General features: G+C 38.8%; 4 protein-coding genes across 5 annotated transcripts; 3 read left to right on the top strand and 1 right to left on the bottom strand.

The window, feature by feature from the left end:
- The first annotated feature begins 794 nt into the window (after positions 1 to 794).
- Positions 795 to 4181, top strand: LOC141653725 (transcription factor bHLH157). The gene is made up of 10 exons (XM_074461571.1): positions 795 to 971; positions 1075 to 1164; positions 1275 to 1338; positions 1443 to 1484; positions 1811 to 1870; positions 1982 to 3130; positions 3216 to 3317; positions 3398 to 3532; positions 3624 to 3749; positions 3857 to 4181. The coding sequence occupies exons 1-10, from the start codon at positions 874 to 876 to the stop codon at positions 4022 to 4024; spliced, it is 2034 nt and encodes a 677-aa protein (XP_074317672.1). The 5' UTR covers positions 795 to 873; the 3' UTR covers positions 4025 to 4181.
- Positions 4182 to 5539: 1358 nt separating this feature from the next.
- On the bottom strand, positions 5540 to 8979 carry LOC141652383 (peptidyl-prolyl cis-trans isomerase FKBP43-like). The gene is made up of 10 exons (XM_074459846.1): positions 8965 to 8979; positions 8754 to 8827; positions 8275 to 8513; positions 7796 to 7953; positions 7310 to 7523; positions 6250 to 6703; positions 6094 to 6181; positions 5956 to 5997; positions 5813 to 5861; positions 5540 to 5688 (listed from the first exon to the last, which is right to left on the bottom strand). The coding sequence occupies exons 1-10, from the start codon at positions 8975 to 8977 to the stop codon at positions 5610 to 5612; spliced, it is 1410 nt and encodes a 469-aa protein (XP_074315947.1). The 5' UTR covers positions 8978 to 8979; the 3' UTR covers positions 5540 to 5609.
- Positions 8980 to 11669: 2690 nt separating this feature from the next.
- LOC141653724 (uncharacterized) lies at positions 11670 to 15048 on the top strand. Of its 2 annotated transcripts, none has more exons than XM_074461569.1 (5): positions 11670 to 11893; positions 11986 to 12058; positions 12385 to 12538; positions 13230 to 13271; positions 13973 to 15048. In XM_074461569.1, the coding sequence occupies exons 1-5, from the start codon at positions 11808 to 11810 to the stop codon at positions 14851 to 14853; spliced, it is 1236 nt and encodes a 411-aa protein (XP_074317670.1). In that variant the 5' UTR covers positions 11670 to 11807; the 3' UTR covers positions 14854 to 15048. The 2 variants fall into 2 exon arrangements, with proteins under 2 accessions (XP_074317670.1, XP_074317671.1); XM_074461570.1 differs by having other exon boundaries at positions 11691 to 11893; positions 11986 to 12033.
- An 834-nt stretch (positions 15049 to 15882) lies between these two features.
- On the top strand, positions 15883 to 21172 carry LOC141653722 (plant UBX domain-containing protein 10). Its single transcript, XM_074461567.1, has 4 exons — positions 15883 to 16937; positions 18388 to 18558; positions 18943 to 19146; positions 20714 to 21172. Exons 1-4 carry the CDS (start codon positions 16155 to 16157, stop codon positions 20939 to 20941), a joined length of 1386 nt encoding a protein of 461 aa, XP_074317668.1. The 5' UTR covers positions 15883 to 16154; the 3' UTR covers positions 20942 to 21172.
- Positions 21173 to 21347: the final 175 nt, after the last annotated feature.

Here is a 21347-nt window from a genome sequence, read left to right as displayed (position 1 = left end):
GTGGCTAATCGAAATGACCTAACTAACCTAAACTAATATTGATCTGACTCGATCTTTACTAAATTGAGAACACAAATTCATTAAAGTGATTAATCGAAATAAACTTGGCCGAAATCAAATTGCTACTGTATGAAGCAAGATTAACCCGAATAAAAACGAATAATTTTATCCAATTTAATCCAAACTGGATAACCCGTTTACCAAATAGAATATGGATACAAAAATGCAAAATATAATAGTGAAGATATGACACTATTAGGTGATCACACCATAAATATGAAGAGGATCTTCTGAATCCCCATCCGATATTGGTAGTATATTTTGGTGAAAGAAAGACAAAAGCAACAAAATGGAAGAAAGCAAAACAATTTCTTACAAATCCCACTTTTAGCAGTGTCCTTTGTCTTACCTTTAATTTTGTTTGCCTTTTTTCCCTTTTTATAATAACCTCACCTTTACTTGTTTTTCCTTCTTGCAATTCCCAACTTCAAACACTCTCTGTAATTGTAATCTTTCTTTTTTATTCTTTACCCGTAGATTGCAATCAGTAACTTAATTTATTTATCTGCTCGAGGAGTTTAATTCATTGAGGAAAATTAGGAAAGCAGCTTTTTCTGTGGTTTACAAGAGAATCATTTTATTGGGTTTGGGTTTTTTCTTCTACATAAAACCCAGACGCTGCCCTATCTCTTTCCCCCAATTCTTATTTCAGACCAAGGTATCCGTCTTATTAATAAGACGGATACCATATTCTCTCACAAAATACCCATTTAGGGTGAGTGGTACTCATCTCTTTCTGTTTGTTGGGTATTTTACCATCACAAATTATAAAATATAAGACGGTTTCACGCCGTGAGACGGTTTTACAGAAAAATGGTGAATGAAGATATAAAGATGGGACTAAAGAGTTTATGCATGAGCCATGGATGGTGTTATGCTGTATTTTGGCATTTTGATCCTCTAAATCCTATGTAAGTTCCCTCCTTCAATGATTTAACTTACAGTATCATCAAGTTGTAAGATGGGTTCATTATTATTAGGTGATTTAATTTCTTACATTATATATTTATTTAGGATGTTAACAATGGAGGATGGTTACTCAATGGAGCATGCTGGCTGTGTAGTTTCTACTATGCTTCTTCAAGTCCATAGCCTTGGTGAAGGGTATGTATGTTTATTTGTTTCTCAACTGCTCTTGCTGCTTTAGAACCGTCTTAATTTAAGACCGTCTCTCGCAATCTCCTTTTATTTACACCTCTATTTTTGTTATTCAGAGTAATTGGTGGAGCTGCTGTGGATGGGAAGCATAGATGGATGTCTGCAGATGATATATCTTGGGTAACTCAATCAAACTCCTTTGAAACAAATGACTACCAGAGTATTATTAATCTTATTTACTTGTCATCCCTTAACCTTGAACTGTCTTGTCTTGTGTTTCACAGGATGTTTCTGAGTTTGGCCTCCAGTTTTCATCTGGAATTAAGGTACTTACTTTGTTAAAATTATCACTAACTATCTAACATCAGTATCAGTACATTACTAATACAAAGCGTCTTGCTTGTGACGGTCACAAATTGTGACGGCCACAAATGTTACCACTTTAAGATAAATTGTAACCACCTATAATCAAATTTTGTCATTAAAATGGTCACATTTTGGGTCCGTCACAAATTTTGATGTGTTCACACCTGTCACAGATGAGAATTTGTGTTACTAATAAGGATTTTAGTCTAGTAAGGGTATACACATTTCTCTTATGGCAGTCTTCCTTTTTAAGTTTATCCATGATTGAGTGACTTCCATATTGCAGACAATTGCAGTGCTGCCTGTCGAGTCTCGTGGCGTGCTACAACTAGGCTCTATACGAGAGGTTAGTGCTCGGATACATGGCATTCTGCTTGTTTTCTTCAGCTTTCCAAGTCATTGACACTGTTCTGTCCATTTGCTAATCAACTGCTGTTTTTTTTTTGTATTTGGTTAGATTTATGAAACACAGGAAGTCGTGGATCAACTGAAGAAAATTCTTGAGGAAAGCCTTGGGGTGGTTACTCCGCCCGTGATTTCAGCTGCTACTGGCCAGAATGAGGTGTTTGCTTCCATGAGCTCATCTCAGAATATCTTCAGTGGAGATGTATCTACATCATGGGTGAACACAGTTGATGATGTGGGAAGTTGTTCTGTGTTTGATCTGTTAGATGCTCAGTTCGGATCATATGATGGAAAAACCGGAGATGATAATGGGGATAGTGAGTTTTTAGGTGACCCTAGTTTCGCATCTCTGATTAAAAATACCCAAGACTTATTTGACGAACAATTTGCAGCTACTGATTTCCCACCGCCTTCAATAGGCTTCCAAATGGATGATGTTACCCAATGGCTTGCTGATTCCTCAGAACTGTGTGCTATGCTTTCTGATAACCCCCCGCATACCTCAGGTGATGATGGCGTGTCATCAATTGTTAGTGGAAATGATGGATTTTTTAGCATTCAGGGAAACGAACCAGCCTGTTCGTTGCAAAGTTCTCTCGGTAATGAATTAAATAATTGCGGGGAAGATGAAATTTTAGGGATGAATGCAATTAATGATCCACTATTGGCCGAGTTTTGGACAGAAAATGTAATTGGTGGCGTGGGACATACACACAATGTCTCAGAGGTGGGAGGACACAGTGGTGCTGCACCTAAGAAGGGGTTGTTCTCTGAATTAGGCCTTGAACATCTCCTGAGACATGACAAGGGCGCTGTAAGCGGTAGTTCCTCCAAATCGTATGTAGATGATCAATGGCCTCCTTCTAAACGAAGGAGACTTGAAGGATATGAATTGATCAATGATCTAATTCAGCACACTCCCCTCTATCCGTGTGTTGGTGGCCAATTTCGAGATTTTGAAACCTTGACAAATCGCGTACCCAAGTCAGAAACAGGGTTGCATGTCAGAGAGAGCTATGGCATGGACACCAAGAGCTGTATTAGTACAGTTAATTCGCAAACCAGAAAACCTGATGAGTCTGCGAAGCCCGCAAAAAAGAGAGCAAAGCCCGGAGAAAGTAAAAAGCCAAGGCCCAAAGACCGACAACAGATAGCAGAGCGCATCAATGAATTGAGGGATCTTGTCCCTAATGGTGCAAAGGTATTTATTGTTCTTAATAAGGGACATTCTTCATCTCTTATTATTTCCTTGAGCATGATCTGATAAATGCTGATTAATGTTGCAGCTAAGCATTGATGCCTTGTTGAGTCAGACTATCAAGCACATGGATTACTTGCAAAATATGACCAAGCATGTTGACAAAATAAAACAAGTTCATGAACCAAAGGTATATAAATGGAAAGCTTTTGATTACTACACTGCGTTTGAGATTTAATTACAATCAATTGAAAATAGTTGGTTGTTCAGTTGATTGGGCAGGGAATGGGAACGCTTCCTAATAGTACTCATGGTGCTACTTGGGCATATGAAGTTGGTAGCTCAAACATTGTCTGCCCAATTATAGTCGAGGATCTTGGTCACCCTGGTCAAATGCTTATCGAGGTAAGATACTTGTTGCAGTCGCTTATGATTCAACTTTCCTTTTAAGACGAAGCTTGTTTAGCATCATGTAATGTGGGAATGGCCAATGTAGATGCTATGTGAAGAACGGGGATACTTCCTAGAGATGGCAGACATAGTTAAGGGCTTCGGATTAACTATCCTTAAAGGAGTAATGGAAGAAAGAAACGGCAAGATTTGGGCACAATTCACGGTTGAGGTATATTAATATTACTATGAGGATTTCTTTTCATTGTTTACAGTCAGAGTGAAATTTTTGTAATTAGTATGTTTAGCTTAATTCTAAATGAACGTTGGGTGATGCAGGCGAAGAGAGGTGTAGAAAGAGTGCATGTGTTTATGTCACTGATGCAGAATATGCAAGGCGGAAGCAGTAAAGAAGTAGCGACTACAATTGAGCCGCGTAAAGTCATCAACAACGTATCCCCGTTGTGGACGAACTACCAACCGCATGGATTGCCCATTTCCATTTAAGCTCGTCTTTAGGTAGTGATTAGAGCCACTTAGGAATTGTAGGCATTCTTTTGGGAGGTGTATAGAATTGTAGGAATTAAACCATAGGCGCCGCGAAGTAGGGCATTTACCATTTTAATGATGTAATTTCAGTTTCGTTAGCTTTGTACACCAAAAATATGTTCCTATATCTGTTGTGCACGGAACCAAGCGACTCGAACGAGTGACAATCTAACAATATCAATATTAATATTAACTATAAATGTCTATTTGTTTTAAAATGACTCAATTCATCCCAAAACTTGAGGAATGATATACAGTAATAGTATCGCTCCTCCTCCAGAGTGTGCAGTGTGCAATTGTGCAAATGCAGGCCGAACCTAGAGTGAAAAGATAATCACCGTGGTTGTGAAACCTTATCGAGTACACCACAGGTACACACATATATTTCCCTTGGCACACGTAATCAAGCGAGCATTAGATGTGATATAGTAACCTTGTACTATGTTATATACAGTATCAGTTATTTGTTTATCTTTGATTAAATATCTCTTATAGAGAATAAAATAGTAAATAATTAAGACGGAGAAAGTAGTTACACAAGGCCAAGTGTAATTGGATTCGTCAACGGCATTAGAGAGGGTCTAATAATTCCATGTTTGTTAATGCCTCTCATTGTCATACCATGAAAACAAACTGAGAATCTAGGTAATAATGATGGTCGGGCCGAAAATAAAATAGCAAGGGCTTTAATGGTCGACGTTAAAGTAGCTTTTTCTAGTATTATTATTACTTACTGGGCTGACCCATTTCTAATAGTGGACGTCACGCCTGCTTATGTTTCTGCCTTATGTGTTTTGTATTTGTAGGTCAATGCTTATCATTTTGCCTTGCATTTTAAGTTATCATTCATTCCTTCCCTTTTCTCAATTTTTGAACTTCCCATATTAAATGGACTTACACCAAACTTCAATTCATAGGCCATACCTATACTAGAAAAATGCTTGCGTTCTCCGGAAGAACGTCCTCCTTACACTTAAAGAGGACCAGAAGGACGTCCTCCTTACACTCATAGGAGGAGGACCAAAATAAAAATGAGGAGAATGGTCCTCCTCCTTTGAGTGTAAGGAGGACGTCCTTCCGGAGGATGCAGGTATTTTTACCTAAGCTACCACCCTTTCAAACCCTTTTTGTGAGATTCATAATTGGATGCTAAACATACTCATTTTCATTGTTTTGGAGTTTCTTCACATTCTTCATCATAGCTTAGTAGTACCTATTGTAATCTAATCATTATCATTATGGATTAGTAATTTTGACAAGCCCTTCATAATTGAGGGAGACATTAATCAAGTTGAATATTCATGACATAAATTTGGTGGCAAACATTGTTCAGGGAGACATTTTCATTGTTTTGGAGTTTCTTAACAATAGTCTCATAGTAAAAGGAAGGAGTGATCCTCTAAATGATCTGATTTCGATCATCAACTTGAGAATGCTCTTGATGTAGCAATTGTTTTTGGTGATTCTTCCAATTAAAATCATAGCCATCCAATGCTAAATTATCAAAACAGGCAAAACAAGTAGTACAGCAATAGAGAAAATATCAGCGAACTCGAAGCAACTCAACATCCATCACCAGCCATGCGTTTGGTGGTACACCATCACTGCCTTCACTTCCATATCTGGTTACATATATGCCAACATACTTGATTAGAAAAAAACAATAGAGGCGTGTTCGTAAACACTGATATAATAAAGAGGATATGATTGATCAAGAATATACTCATTTCAGGGATATTAACGTACCCCAATTCAGGTGGTATGAGGAGCCTTCTTTTACCACCAACCCGCATACCTACAGAACAAAAATCAAATAATAAATAATACATCTTCAACTACTAAGCAAAACGATAAGGAAACTAAAATCATTATTTTTCACCAAGTATTACCATCAATTCCAAGATGCAGTCCAACCAGAACGGTATCTTTACCTGGAAGAAGTACAGTACAAGTATAATGACATCAATTTTTGACATTAGAGATTACTAAAATACATAGTTAGATAAGCATCAATGTAGTTAAGTTACCAAGGCGGAACTTGAGTGGTTTTTTTCCGACAGTTGAGCAAAACACCCGGCCTTGTTCTTTCAGTGTACCAGTATAATGCACAGTGACCTGAAGCCAATCAAGAGAGATGTTTTAAAAAGAAGCTACCATGACATGAATGTATTAGCATATCTGACATTATGACTTATCTTTCTCCCCGAAGAAGCTATTTTTCCATCTTGTTCACCAGTTTCTATCTCCTCAATAACCAAGCCACTGACATCTGTGGTTTTTCCTCCATTCTCCACCAAGGCATCAGCCTCACCCTTTGTTACATTTGAACCATTTTCTGTGTCCTCTGGAGGAGATCCATCCGTTTTGCTCTTTCGCTTCTTTCTCTTTTCTTTTCTGTCATCCGACTGACAATCATCAGTTGACTTTTCAGCAGCATTATCCGCCTTTCTTCTTCTCTTAACTTCTCTGTCATCACACTGACAATCATCAATTTCCTTCAGAGAAACATCGTCCACCTTTCTCTTCAGTTTTTTGTTGACATACTGACAATCATCGGGTGCCAGGCCAGTAACATCCTCCACCTTATTCGTCACTTTTCCATCACTAGTTGTCTGCTCAGCAACATCATCCACTGTTCTGCAAAAGCAACAAACGAGATAGTTGGCCTAAAATGACATATCAAAAATTGCTTAATTCCTATACTCTAGTTAAATTATGTCAAAGCGCAACATGATGATGAGGCACAAATGGAAAAAAAAAAAAATGAAGAGGAAACATCTCCTAAAAGGGGTAGCACTGGACTGCAGTGATTGAGAAGGGGATTCTTGCTAAAGAAAAGAGCTCATAAATAGAGAAGCAGCTGGCGAAACTTGACCAAAGAAACAGTTGTGATTACTAATAAGAGATAGTAAGACTGCCAAACAGGTATCAGAATGGAGAATGCAACCCAGAGAAGCTCTTTCCGGATGACCAAAGATGGAAATTGCGTTGAAAATTGCATTGAAAGATTGTTAAACAATCAACTAAGAGCCATTTTGCTCTATTCCATCATACTCCGTAATCCATAACACACCATTGTCTCTTTGGAAATGGAAATAAGAGTCTCTTTTATCTATTGATGAAAAATAAAATCCGCCAACAAAAGTGGTATTTAACGAGGATAAAGCCTTGTACAATTCCCTCCAAAAAAAATAATGCCTTATACAAAATCAAATGCTCAAATCCAAAGAAAGACAGGCTAACCTTTTAACAGCTTCACGGTCCACCTTAACATTTCCACAGAGTAATGATATAACCTTTTGATCATCCTCATCACTTTCCATAATTTGCACAAGATTGTGTCCATGATTTTTCAGAGAAGTAACGCCATCGTCTTCAGATTCGCTCAATTCACAAGTCTTCTTAAGCCGCTTATGGATGCGTTTCCCCTTACTAGGTTTCTTCTTTCCCTTGTTTGCTACAGGAAAAAAATATAAATAAACATAATGGCAGGAACATCAGATTAACCTAGATTACCTTTGCGTCAACTTAGTGAAAAGATTATTCAAGTACACAATTTACTCAAAGAATTACTCTTGGCACCATGATTACAAACCCTAATATATAAATGTCATTATTACCCCTTGACAGCTTGACTCATGTAGAGATACTACAGTCTGCAGTATCCATCCGCATGAGTTATATCTATATCTGCATTTTAACGACATTTATGAGCATACAATAACTAACCAGCTATGCAGAAAAAACCTTCCTCGCTGCAAGAGGGTGACGAAGGTGAAAATGTAGGTTCAGTATCATCAATGAAACTACCACCATATTCATCTTCATCACCAACATCATCGGATAATTCAGTGTCTGCATCTCCAACATCTTCTCCGTATGATTCACTTATTTGCAGTTAATGGACAACAAAAGGGCAAAACCAAGCAAGAGAACTAATGAAAAATATGGCTGGTAAATTCACTATCCCAGCTCCACCCTTTCCCTTAAACTGATCAGGAAGAGGATGAATTTTCTACAAAGTAAGTATATGCAAAGGCAGTAACCATTAATAAGACAAAACTGAAGTCATGTTTATTCACAAATCCAAAAGATTAGATTCAAAATTGAGGAGCATCTGCAAATTTTGTTCTGAAAAAGAACAACTAAACCTCAGTCAGTCAGCATTATCGTGTTACTGGCTGGTGGCAACAAGATTAAAAGGATACGATTCATCAGGGCCAAACAAGAGCTGTCGAGATTTCCCTATCACGTAGCCGGTGAGGTATACGCTACGTGGGCCCACAACGGAGAAAGTGACTTCCTCAGTCTCGTTAAATTCCAATTCCAAATGGATTGACTCGGCTTTGTTAGGCAACAAAGAGCACAACAAAACAGGAGTCGTCCTACCCACATTGCATTGAACCGAGCTGCTCCTGTTGTTTGAAGAACCCGCCCCCAAAGTCGCCTACAATTTGTGTTATTGACACAAACCCCATAATCAAACGAGAATACCCTTTTATTGTCGAAACATTTTACAAAAAAATCAATTTTTATTCACATTAGAAATGATTTCAAGTATGAGCAGCATGCATGAAAACAAGTCATCAAATTAATGATACATGATACCGCACGGCCGCAACAATTAAGTGAGAATTCCAAACATAAAACAGATAGATTAACACGAAATAGCAAAGCAGAAGAATACCTGAGAAATGCGTAACCTGCCAGAGGTTTTATAAGGTAATAAAGTAAATGGTTTTCCAGGTTTAATTAGAACTCCTGCAAATAAAACCCACAAACACTCATTATACCATGTCAATTAGAATAACATGTCTCATAAAAATTAATCCAAGGTAAACAAACGATTGGGACGGAGGAATAATATAGCAAAAGATATGTAGGGAGTAGGGACTAACCCCAGAAAGCCATTAGTCAATATAAACTAGTTCAACACTTGTTTAGTTGTTTGATAGGAGATGGATGATCGGATAGTGTTATAAAAAAATGATAAGAGTAAAGAGTTGATATATAGTACTCCGTAGTCCGTAGCAGCAGTACATTGGGGAGTTGAAGAGGTTCAAGACACGGGTGATTTCGGTGGTTGGCGCCAATCTGCATACACTACGGGAATTGAACCATTTATGGTTTTATTTTTAACTTCTTTTGGCTCTGTAGTACCGGGACCTAAACCGGTTATTTGGTTTTTTTTTTTGAAAAAGAACCGAACCCCACCCGTAGAGAGCTTTAACTAGGGCTGAGAATCGGTCTAAGAACGGAGCGGATCGAAAATAAAAATTTAGTGGACCGAAGACCGGACCTAAAAGTTTCGGTCTTGGACCGGACCAAACCCGAAATATTTGGTCCGGTCCGGTCTTGGAGCGAAATGGAACTAAAATTAATTTTTTCACTATTTCGTATATGATAATTACATTTTAATTCCGCTAAATAAAATGCAGGTAAATAATTAAACGACTCTTTTTATGAAAATTATTGACAATATTAATTTATAATGTCTTTTGAAGATAAAATATTAATTTGATTCATAATGTTTTAATGTTGTGTCATTAAAAACATGAAATTTGGTCCATTCGGTCCAGACCTAAATTAACCGGTCTTGGACCGGACCGAAGACCAAACCTTGAAAAAATGAGGACTAAGGATCGGACCAAAATAATTCGGTCCAGGTTTGGTCCAGACCAAATGGTCCGGTCCGGTCCATTTTTCCGGTGCGGACCTAAATTTGCTCATCCCTAACTTTAACCACTAAAGTTAACTACCAAAGACATGCCCGTCGTCCGCAAAGTCGTCTCTACGACCTGATTGAGCACGTACTTGGGGAAAGCATTCATCTGAGCCAGTACGCCTTCATGGTTGCGTATTCTTCCCTCTGGCGACGAACTTCCTCTCGCTGAGCTAGTCGCTCATCTTGATAAGCTTGTCGCACGACTTGCTCAGCTTCTCGCTCGGCTCGCTCAACTTATTGCTCTTCTCGTTCAACTTGTCTCACCATCTCCATTCTGCTAAATTGGTCTTTCGAGGAATTGACATTTGCGAACTGAGCAAAAATGGTAGGTGATTAGGAGGAAACAGATGGCGACTCCTGTTAGCAGGAGGTTTATACAACTCTCGGGTCACCGCCTCTTCAGTCCCGAACAGTCTCGGCTTCTTGTCATATCCCCTAGGCGTTTCATAGTACACTCGGAACTCGTGTGGTGCCTCTCTAGTGGGCGTTGGCTGGCTATCTCTTTCTTGTAAATGGCCTGGAAAAACAACAATTAAGGGAAAACATTAAATCGATTAAAAAAACTTGTGTTGAAAATAGCATAAAACATAAGTTGATTATATTCGGCGATCATTAATGTTAACCAAACTGTAAAAATAATAGGGTATTGCTTTTTCATGGACATGATTTACTCAATCATAGATATAGTTTACCATTTTACCCTTCCCATTTCAACATTCCTCTTTTTCAATTTTTCACCCATTTCAATTTTCTACATTTTAGTTGCCTCCCTCCACCTCCTAACTACTTCCCGTGTCGCCAATCACCGCCGCTACCACCCTTCCTCCACCATGCGCCATCGAGTCCACCCATTTTGCGCCACTTTTTCGCAAATTTCTGGACTGCAATACTAATATCATTAAACGGCCAAGGTATGGCAGATTGTTAAGTCTGCAATGTATTGACGCAAGGTATGCTCCTTTGTGGGAAAGTGATTGGGTTGTCAGCAAGGTAACGAAATGCACGAAAGTCAAATTCTACAAGGTTGATATGCTATGACATCTTCAATAGTGTAACAAAAAATTTCTCAAATGAATCCAATTGAAACCCTAATTAAAGATTAAGTCATTAAACTAATTAATTCAATTAGATTCACTAAAAATTATACGTAATTTATTGATAAAACTTAGTAATTACTTGTTCGATATGAGAATTAACATTCATAATTGAAGAATTAGGGAGAAATTTGATTAAGTTTTGGAAGAAAGAGAAGAGAGAAAAATTTGGTTATTTGGTTGGGAGGAAGGGTAGTGTTTGGAAACATTATGAAAAAATGTCTATAAATGAGTAAAAGTTGTACATGAAAGAGCAACTACGAAACAATAAATACAATACTCCCTCCATTCAACTCCACTTTGCAAGTTTGCTTTATCACGTTTGCCAACGCAACTTTTACGCGATAAATATCATTAGTTGCGTATTTGCAAAAATTATAAAAGTTAGATATTTTTAATGTACTCTTAAAGACGAAACAAATAAGATCTCACATGAATATATTTTCACTTATATATCGAGAGAAAATTAAAGTTGAATGTCCGCTTGTAAATAGTACGTAAAAGAGAAACTTGCAAAGTGGAGTTGAATAGTGCATTAAGGAGTACTTACTAATTCCTTAAAATCTCAACTAGACTCTTCCGACCTGCATTGTGGATTTCCAGTGCTTTATTTGCCTCGTTTACTTTGAAAATCAATTTTCATTCTAGGTTGGGATTCTTGGGAAGTACGTAGATTGTTTCTCATTCAGGATGCACCTAAACATATTTTTGTACGAACTTAAGGGACCTTTTCCAGGCCTCAATAAAAAGCCTAAAGCCCAATAAGAGTATGAGGGAGTAGCCCAAAAGTAAAACCAAAATTCCTGGAAACTCTATACACAAAATTCCAGGTTATTCCGAAAATTAACAACTGAATCAATTGCGCTTCTTGGTGTTCGTCTCCCTTGTTGTTTCATTATTACTGGTATTGTTGTTGGTGGAAATGGAGGATAAGATTGTTACTTCTTGTTCTTCTTCTTCTGATACTCATAATAATCCCTCCGGAACTTCTCGCGTCATCTGCCTTGTGTAAGTATGAAGTATATTTTGTATTTTTATTGCTTGCTTAATAATTAATACCAGTAATTAATTTGGTACTATATATGATATGATGTTGGCAGATGTGAGAAGCAATTTTCGCAGTATACTTGTCCCCGCTGCAACACCAGGTATTGCTCCCTTCCTTGTTACAAGGTATTTCTTTTTTCACTCTTCTCGCTTGTCTTTTTTTACCCTCTTTTTCCAATTAATTACACATTTAGTCGAATTGCCGCCGTTTCGTATGTGCAAGGAAACAAGTACCACTAATCGATGCTGTTTGTTAATGGCTTGGTTTTCTCAGACTTATTTTTAGGGTATATGAGATAATAATGCTAATCAGTAATCCCATTTCTTATTGTATTGTATATGAGGGGCTTATATTTTTGTGGGTGTTATTAAGCTGTTTGAGAATAAGAAACTGCTTTGGGGCAGAGTACTTGTGTTAGTTTCTCTGATATGTTCTGCTGTGGTGAATTCAGTCTCATAGCCTTCGATGCACTGAATCTTTTATGCGCGAGAATGTTATGGATGAGATGAGGCAGCTGCGTCCTGATGACCAAAGCAAGAAGAAAATGATGGATATTCTCAAAAGATTCCATGCCCAGGATGAGGAAGATAGCATGGATGAGGATGGTATGTATTCGTCAATTCTGTTTCACATCCACATCCAAGCGGAGATTGGTTTAGTGCGTTAGACGTGAGTTATCAAGGTTGGGATGCTGGTTCTAGACCCCCGCCTATTATCGATTGTGCCTTGTGGTCAAATTATAGACTATGGATCTGACCTCTGAGACAAGAAACCATAACATATTAAGTTTATAACAATGATCCTAATTCGTACAATTTGTTGTATAACAAGTAATTTTCTCTCAAGTCTTTATTTTTCTCCCAACACTAGGCTGTCCTGTACTAGTTGAATGGCATTGATAATTTTCGTGAGCACTTTAGTTCTTTTGCTCAGGATATTTCAGCCTCTTTGATTGGTAGGTTTTGTCATGCATATCAACATGGTTTGCGGATCTAGCTTGCTTTGGTATTCTTTTCTTATCTGTCAATTGGACATATGAGTGTTCTTAGTTTTCTTTCAGTGCTCGAATTTGAGTTGTTAGATAACTAGGTATAATCTACATTAAAAAGTTTTATTTAAGCCATTAGTTATCCATCCATCTTAACTTCTTTTTTTATAAGGTTTGATAAGATATTGTACATTTCCATTCAGTCTCTGTTTGTTCTGTTTGTGTATGTAAGCCATTAGTAATGAGCAAGTCTTAGTTACCTTCAAACTCTCATATATGTTCTCACTCACTATCTTTTAAATCCGCAGAGTCAGCTCTCTCAGAAGATACAATTCAGAAGGTTCTATCGGGTATGTGTCTTTTAGTCCTTGCATTTTTACTCTTTAGACTTTCAATAATACCTCTTTGCTCTTTGGTCGGTTGCCTACCTCTACAATTCAGTCTCCGGTTGCAGATCCATTCCCATAGTTGAAAAATATGTTACTCAAACTCGGGTATGAGTGTCAGACACGGGTGTGGATCCAAGTGTCGGACTCATCATGACTAAATTTTTTAGACATGGGGACCTTGTCCAAAAATAAGGATACGTGTGCGGGGACATGTTTCAAAGCCAAAGTAGACTTAGAAAATTGAAATATTCGGAGTTTTTGAAGGTAAAATGTAAAGTAATTTGACAAATAAGGCTTAAAATAATTTAATAAATCATACTAGATGCATCATAAACACTCTCTGTATCTATTTTTTATCATCTAAGCCTCTTTATTACCTCTTCCAACTAGTTCCAAAGGAAGTGTCAGATTGAGAAATTGTTAGATTGAGAAGTGTCGGGTGCGGATTCCATACCCATATCCATGTCGTGTCGTGTCGGACACAGGTACGGCTCTAAATAGAAGAGTCGAAGTAACATAGGACTTGAGAATATTTAGTGTGTTTTGCCGTCTCTTTTTTTTTGCCTCAAGGCCCAAATGTATCTGTTTTTTTCATCATAAGGAGGCAGAACCGCAGAATATAATTTCATGCAAAGTCTTAAAGCAAAAGGTTTTGTATCCAGGTGGTGAATTGTATTATGAAGAATTGAGTGCCGAAGAGAAGAAACTTTTCCGTAGAGCGATGACAAGTGGAGAATTGAGCAAGCTTATAGAGCCATGGGAGCCATGGTGGTTGAATCCTTCTGCAAGAACTATATCTTTAAGTGATGAAGGAACCCGGCTCATCCAGCCTTTAGCAAGAGATGAGCCATCAAAGTTACCGCAAGCTGACTCTGAACAAATCCTTGATACTGAGATTCCACTTGGGCCAGAGACGCCATTGCCACCACTTAAGAAGCTGACATCTGTAGAGCCATCCCCGCTAATTGGCATTCATCTGGTTGACATCGTATATAGCTATTGTTTCACCCTCCGTCTTTATAATGGGGATTGGCATTCTGATTCTGTTGGAGCTTCAATGGTGGTGCTAAGTGTGTCCTCAATTCTGGGCCAAGGAGCCCAACCTGAATCTGTGTTAGAAGCCGTTTCAAATTGCTTGGAGCAGACTTGTACTCCTGCATTTAGGCATATGGGAGGTTTGCAATTTGGAATTGGTCTTCTCGATGATGTAACGTCCCTGATTTCACTGGGTGGGGCTGCTTTAGTTTGTGCACTGTGTGATCTGCAGAGAATGATCGAGGCCGCACAGAGAGAGCTGAAATTCGAGAAACAAAGAAAGACTAATAGGGTGGAGGTGAAGAGAAAACTCAAGTCCGCCGCAAGGAAAGTTCAGTTCATGATGTGCTGGGTGCATGAGCAGCCTCAACAAGTTTGGCCTGCCTTATCAACGCTGGTTAGTGCTGAAAAGACATCACAATTAGAATATCTTGGCAATGGCAGACCATCCGTAGCTAGTGATTCGAAAACAAAGAACGAAAACAACACTCTAATTCAAGAACTGTAGTTGTCATTAGTCTGGTACTTCCTTTCAGGTCTTTGTCGTCTTCCTAAAATGTTTCGGAACTGTTTCAAAGCATTTTTGGAGGCCTTCACCCTAAATTATGCTGTTCAGTATGTAGTCTTACTATTATGTACTCTGTAGTTTGGTTTGTACTATACATCTGTGATACATTTTTTAGTGTGATGAAGAGTTCTTTTACACTTGTATTACCCATTAATGTCTAATAGCGTACAATTAACATTATAGTTCAAGTACCTTCATGTCCTCCAATTAACACTGTTGTAGCTCACAAAGTTGGGACATTCATTATTTTAGAGCGAATGGGCTATTCCCGCGCTAGCCGGTAAAAAAAAAAGGCCTAATATGTCGGGCTAGGTTGAGCTAACCCGTCACGTTGACCAGCTTTATAAAAAATGTACTATTGCTTTTGATAATTTATACTCCCTCTGTCCCGGTCATTTGTTGTCCTTTTTCATTTTTGAGTGTCTCAGTCATTTGTTGTCCTTTCTATTTTAAGAATGAACTTGATGAGTAATTTGATCATTCGCATTTAATTTGTTCCACTTGTCATTTAGTTATTGTTCATCTCCTATTTCGTTGGTCTTTGTGTCAAACCAAAGGACAACAATTGACCGGAACGGAGGGAGTAATAACTTATTATTATATTATTCTTAATATTTGAGTAATGGGGTGACGACTTTGGCGTAGTTAGGTGAGCTAATATTTTCAAAATGGGATATTATAATAGCTATCGAACTATAGTAGGTATTGGTTAAGACGGTCTTAAATTGAGATCACTTACAATTTTTTTTATTTTAACATTGTTTAAATTAACAACAAGTACATCTTAAATCACAAAAAATTGTGATTGTGATCGGATTGAAGTGTGGTGGTGTGTGTATATAGTCCGTATTAGTTAAAGTGAAATTAGTGAGAAGTTGTGGTTTGAACCGACAATTGGGAAGGTGGTGGAAATATGAATGGCGGTTTGATTGGGTAATTGGATAAAAATGAGTCCGTAAAAGCAAGCTTAGTGGCCTTTGAATATTTCATTCATTTCATGTTTGATGAATTAATCATCCCTTAGATGAGATATTCCAGAATTAAATCACCAAAATCAAACCACAAAACAAAACACTGATACAGAAGATAACACTCAAAAACAGCCGTATCATACTTACATTTTACTCCATTTCAAGAATACAAGATACAACCACCTCCGAATTCTTCTTCTTCTTCTTCTTGTTAATTCAAACATACATACAGTACAACATAAGAGAAGAGAAGAGAAGAGAAGAGAAGAGATGGTTGATGCACAAGATAAAGTCGCGTATTTCCAAGCAATTACTGGTTTAGAAGATACTGATTTATGCAATGACATCTTATCCGCTCACAATTGGGATCTTGAACTTGCTATCGCCTCCTTTACTGCTAACCCTAATTCCCCCGATGACCACCTCTCTACCACCGCCGTCTCCACTTCCGACGTCACACCATCCTCACCTCTTTCTTCCGCCGCCGCTGTGGGCCCGGGTATCGTATGGCGCCTCGTCACTCTCCCTATCTCCGTCGTATCAGGAGGACTAGGGTTGATCTCTGGTGCGGTTGGCCTCGGTGTGTGGGCCGTCGGCGGAATCCTCTCTTACTCCATCGGAATGATTGGCCTTGGACCTCAGGGCGCCAATCGCGGTGGGGATTCAAGTCCGCTCGTTCAATCCTCACCGTCTGCGGCCGAGGCTGCCGACTTCATAGCTGCCTTTGAGAGGGAGTACGGTCAGACTGCCACTGCCAGGCCCAGGTTCGTGTCCGAGGGGTTTATGGAGGCGCTGCAGAGGTCGAGGCAGGAGTATAAGCTGCTCTTTGTGTATTTGCATTCACCTGATCACCCTGATACTCCCCTCTTCTGTGATACCACCCTCTGCAGTGAGCTGTTTTCCGCTTTTGTTAACGAGAATTTTGTGGCGTGGGGTGGGAGTATTCGGGCTAGCGAGGGCTTTAAGATGAGTAATAGCTTGAAGGCTTCTAGGTTTCCTTTCTGTGCTGTTGTTATGGCTGCCACTAATCAACGCATTGCATTACTTCAGCAGGTATCTTCTCTTTATTCTTCCCATTTTATCTTTACTCATGTGATGTTTTGCCTTTTGTTCGATTCCCAATTTACTTGCGTATACTGATCAGACATGTTTGGTGTTCTAGAGTCTTTATATGTTACGGTTAATAATAACAAGATAACCCTATAAGAGGAGAGAGGAAGGGGTTGGAGGAAAACTGATGGAAGGGGTCAGCCTACAATAGGAGGGAGGGAAGAGACATGAAACACATACGGGGAAGGTGAGATTGGGAAGAAACAAGAGAAACCGTCTTCCATAGAGCTCTCCAGCTTGTGGGTGGATTTGCATTGCTACTCCTCGTCATGTACGTTAGTTAGAGTGGATGGTCAACGTGTAACCTATGTGCAATGAAAAATAAAATGGTTGTAGGAAATTGGTTTCTAGAGAGTTTGAGTATGATATGAATGTGTATATTGGTTATTAGTTCTATGTGATCCCTTTGTATGAATCCCCTCCGCCAGTTTCTTTCTGTACATCCGGCTTTGTTCTTTCTTAAAACCCCAAGTTAGGTGATGAATGGTTATAACTACAAGAATCGAATTAGCCTCTTTGTGTTTGCAACCCCTTCTCACATCATAGCTGGGACAGGCACTAGTATAGTATACAGTTGTATAACAAAACAAGCTGTAGGCATCTTATGTTTTCCGCGTGCTGGAACATTATCCTTTTCTCCCCTCCTCAACGACAATGTAAGGCATTGCCTCAAAGGCTTGCGCCTATAAGGTGAGATAAGGGGGTTCAGATGTACACACTCGTACCTGTGGGTTAAAAACGTATGTGCTATGTCCTTGTGACCCATAATGGAAAATTGTGTCGAGAGTTGCATCAACTGACTATTTTTGCTTCACAATACATGAAACGCATAGAATTTGGAGAGCCAATTATAATGAATAATTGGATTCAATGGAAATGGAGTTATGAGTGATTCTATCTTCATTTTCTAAAATTATTCTTTGGTGCGCATTTTATGAAATTCTTCATTTTATAATCCATGGTAACTCCAGAATTTTATCTGACTTTGTCGAGGCATAAAGCTTCTCTATCTAGATGTTTGAGAAGCTGGGAGCTTTCAGTTGATTATGTTTGCTCTCTTTTTTTCCCCTTGTTTTTTGGGTGCCATGTACTATCATATTGGATGGCTGAAAACATGGTATGTTATGCAGAGGGGTCATCTTGGGAACTTACATGTATATTGACTGTAAGATAATATAATTTCCTGGGTTATGGTCTTATGGATATGTATGCTGTCATATACCTCTGTTAACTAAACTATCTCTGGTTGTTTTTGTCCTTGATTTTACATTTTCTTGTAATTAGTGCTACTTATGACTGGATGGAGGGTCTTTCTTGTAGTGAATATAGAGGATTCAATTACTAGCTTTCAACCACCCTTTTTCAGTTTAACTTTATTTTTCTTTTGTTGCAGATTGAGGGGCCAAAGACTCCAGAGGAAATGCTTTCTATACTGCAGAGAGTTCTCGAAGAAACTGCACCTGTACTTGTCTCGGCTAGGCTTGAAGCCGAGGAGAGGAGAAACAACATGCGTTTGAGGGAGGAGCAAGATGCTGCTTATAGGGCTGCACTAGAAGCTGATCAGGTACTTGACTGGTTTCCCTTTTCGTTCTGTCTGGCCCAAGTGAGTGTGGTTGATTTCCTATGTAATACTGTACAAACACAGGGGCTAATTTTGTAGTGTTATTTGTGTATCAATATAAATATTGCCTCGTTTTGTAGACTTATTCACTTGTATGTTAAGCATGTCACAGTACAGCATTACAAATGAGGTGAAGTAGACTAGGCAAATGTAAGTTGAGAAGTAAACATTTCTGAGACGAGGGAGGTAAAGAGCTGGGTTGTCATAATTCAATGCTGCATTTTCTTGGACAGAACTGTAGTAACTGGCTTATGACTGAAATAGGGCATCATGTTACGTGATTTTTTTTCTGCTCGACTTATCCATTCCCATTTCTTTGTTTCTCAGGCCAGGGAGAGGCAGAGGAGAGAAGAGCAGGAGAGGATTGAAAGGGAACGTGCAGAAGAAGAGAGAAAACGCAAAGAGGAAGAAGAAGCTCGTGAAAGAGAAGCAAAAGAAGCAGTTGAAAGAGAAGCTGCGTTAGTGCGTAGGAGGATGGAAAAAGCTCTTTCGCTGGGTGCTGAACCTGAGAAAGGACCTGATGTCACTCAAGTAAGTCCCATCTTTATTTTAAGTTTCAGGATATATTGTTTCTTTTCGTTTTCATTGTTGCATCTTTCTTAAGTTTTCCAATTATACAAATAGTAGCTTAGGAGTTGGGACCCGTGCAAAATTACATGCGCATACATAAAAAGTACTCCCTCCCATTCTATCATTTCTTCCCTTTTGTTTTGGGTCCAAAAATTAAGAAAGAATGCAAAGTTACCCATCTACCCTCACTTCTCACTTCCACACGCCCTTCACCCAATGAACAACAATTCATACATACACCGTATACCACTCGTGTACTTAACCACAAAACATTGAAGCGCTACCCTGGCCACCGCCAACTCGTTGCCAACCACCGCTGAAGCAAGCCAACACCACCGAATCCCACTCTCACGTGCCTCTCATCAACTACACCTACTAAGTTAGCAGTAAACATCGCTCAAACACCACCGCAACAACCACCAATCAAACCCTAAACACCACTAATTCATCCATAACCACCATGCAGACAATCCAAAACCGCCAAACCGTCCTTCCTTGCTGTCGACACCACTCGAAGCACCCGGAATCTCTCTTTCCCCTTCACCCTAGATATAGGGTTTTTGAGGTCTTTTGGTCGGGAATTCGTATCAAGAACTGGCGTAGTGGTGAAATGGTAGATCGAGTGGTGGTGTTATGTAGGTTGTCGCTGACGAAGTGTGAGTGGTAGTGGTGGGCTGGTCGTGAGTGTTATGAGCAGGGTTTGTTGAGTGGGTGTCGGTGGTGACTAGTGAAGTGGGGTTCCATAGGTGATTGTGGTGGTGTAGCCAAGAGGTCCGTGGTGATGGCGGTGGACAGGTGGGTTAGGTGTAAGTGGTGGAAGGGAGGGTTCTGGATGTAAAAGATATTGCTGGGGTAGATCTGAGATGGTAGGAGAGTGTGAATGGGTAAGGGTATTTTTGTCCACCTTTGTGTAATTATATGTCGAAAAAGGAAAGAGGGAAGAAAATCCAACTAGGGTGAATAAGGAAAGAGGGAAGAAATGATAAAATAGGAGGAAGTATATAGATAATCTTGTAAAATTTTAAAGTTACAACAATATACTGTATTAGTTTAAATGTACAATATCCGACACATCCAATACGGAGTACAAGTATATACATCACATACTTGAAAAACATAGATGACTTATAATAAAGAAATACAACTAAGCAAAAGAGCACTTGTGATAACATTCAGTCGCCTGCAGGAAACAATATTTTGCGTTGTTACTGGTATTATAATCGTTATATTTTAAATGAATTCTCTTAAAACCATTGTGTAAAACCGTTAATCATGAAAATATCTTTAATACTGTGTCAGATATCAATTAGAAACTTCTCGTCATGCCTTCACATTATTAGAAAATCCACTACTACATATATCCGAATCTGATCAAAATAAAAAGTTGCCGATTAGTTGATAACTGAAGCCATTTAGAAACAAAGATGCACAGGATGGTTAATGTTATCCAGTTTGTTTAACTGTCCATTTTTATATTAACAAGATTTTCTTGGTTTTAACCCTTCATCTGAACGCTGTAAAAAATCAGGTCTTGGTGAGGTTCCCCACTGGAGAACGGAAAGACAGAAGATTTCATAGCAGTGCAACTGTCCAATCTATATACGACTATGTTGATTCTTTGGAGTGCTCAAATATTGAGAAGTACAGCTTAGTCTCGAATTTCCCGCGAACTGTTTTTGGGCCAGAAAAGCTATCTCTGACACTAAAAGAAGCAGGCTTGCATCCTCAAGCGAGTCTTTTTGTTGAACCAAACTAGTGAAGAGAGGATACAAATGCTGCTGCTCCTGCTATCGAAATTGTGGATGATGGAATTAGGGATAATGTCTCATGGAGTAGCCCATTTGCTTGTATTTTATCAAGTCAGATCAGATTTTCTTACGATCATGATACAGTGTAGTTTTCATTTTGTTTTTAGACTTTCTCCAATGTGTACCTGAACAAGTATGAGGTGTTGATTCAGAATAAGGAATGTCAAAGTTGTTGCTGATGCCTTGTCTCCTTTCTGATTCAGAATAAGGAATGTCAAAGTTGTTGCTGATGCCTTTCTTACCATCCTAGTAGAATTTGTTTCATCTCCTTTTCTGATTTTCTGATAAAAGGAATGCATTATTTCAATAGTTAAGGTTCTTTTTCCCTCCACAACTTGCACAAATTCTCAGAAA

Source organism: Silene latifolia, chromosome 4, assembly GCF_048544455.1.
Source record: "Silene latifolia isolate original U9 population chromosome 4, ASM4854445v1, whole genome shotgun sequence".
Classification (NCBI taxonomy): Eukaryota; Viridiplantae; Streptophyta; class Magnoliopsida; order Caryophyllales; family Caryophyllaceae; genus Silene; species Silene latifolia.
The sequence above is the reverse complement of the archived record's forward strand: the minus strand, read 5'-3'. Positions and strand labels throughout refer to the sequence as shown.

What these genes read in the sequence shown, in the direction of transcription:
- LOC141652383 (XM_074459846.1), bottom strand. An exon ending in TTGTTTGGCCCTGATGAATC is followed by an intron (nt 7,954 to 8,274) that starts GTATCCTTTTAA and finishes ACTGCAAATAAG; the next exon opens with TGAATCATACGGAGAAGATG. An exon ending in ACCACTCAAGTTCCGCCTTG is followed by an intron (nt 5,998 to 6,093) that starts GTAACTTAACTA and finishes TACTTCTTCCAG; the next exon opens with GTAAAGATACCGTTCTGGTT.
- LOC141653722 (XM_074461567.1), top strand. Translation starts at nt 16,155, where the DNA reads ATGGTTGATGCACAAGATAAAGTCGCGTATTTCCAAGCAATTACTGGT. An exon ending in CTGCACTAGAAGCTGATCAG is followed by an intron (nt 18,559 to 18,942) that starts GTACTTGACTGG and finishes TTTGTTTCTCAG; the next exon opens with GCCAGGGAGAGGCAGAGGAG. An exon ending in AAGGACCTGATGTCACTCAA is followed by an intron (nt 19,147 to 20,713) that starts GTAAGTCCCATC and finishes GTAAAAAATCAG; the next exon opens with GTCTTGGTGAGGTTCCCCAC.
- LOC141653725 (XM_074461571.1), top strand. Translation starts at nt 874, where the DNA reads ATGGTGAATGAAGATATAAAGATGGGACTAAAGAGTTTATGCATGAGC. An exon ending in GTCCATAGCCTTGGTGAAGG is followed by an intron (nt 1,165 to 1,274) that starts GTATGTATGTTT and finishes TTTGTTATTCAG; the next exon opens with AGTAATTGGTGGAGCTGCTG. An exon ending in AACAAGTTCATGAACCAAAG is followed by an intron (nt 3,318 to 3,397) that starts GTATATAAATGG and finishes TTGGTTGTTCAG; the next exon opens with TTGATTGGGCAGGGAATGGG.
- LOC141653724 (XM_074461569.1), top strand. Translation starts at nt 11,808, where the DNA reads ATGGAGGATAAGATTGTTACTTCTTGTTCTTCTTCTTCTGATACTCAT. An exon ending in AGATAGCATGGATGAGGATG is followed by an intron (nt 12,539 to 13,229) that starts GTATGTATTCGT and finishes TTAAATCCGCAG; the next exon opens with AGTCAGCTCTCTCAGAAGAT. An exon ending in AATTCAGAAGGTTCTATCGG is followed by an intron (nt 13,272 to 13,972) that starts GTATGTGTCTTT and finishes TTTTGTATCCAG; the next exon opens with GTGGTGAATTGTATTATGAA.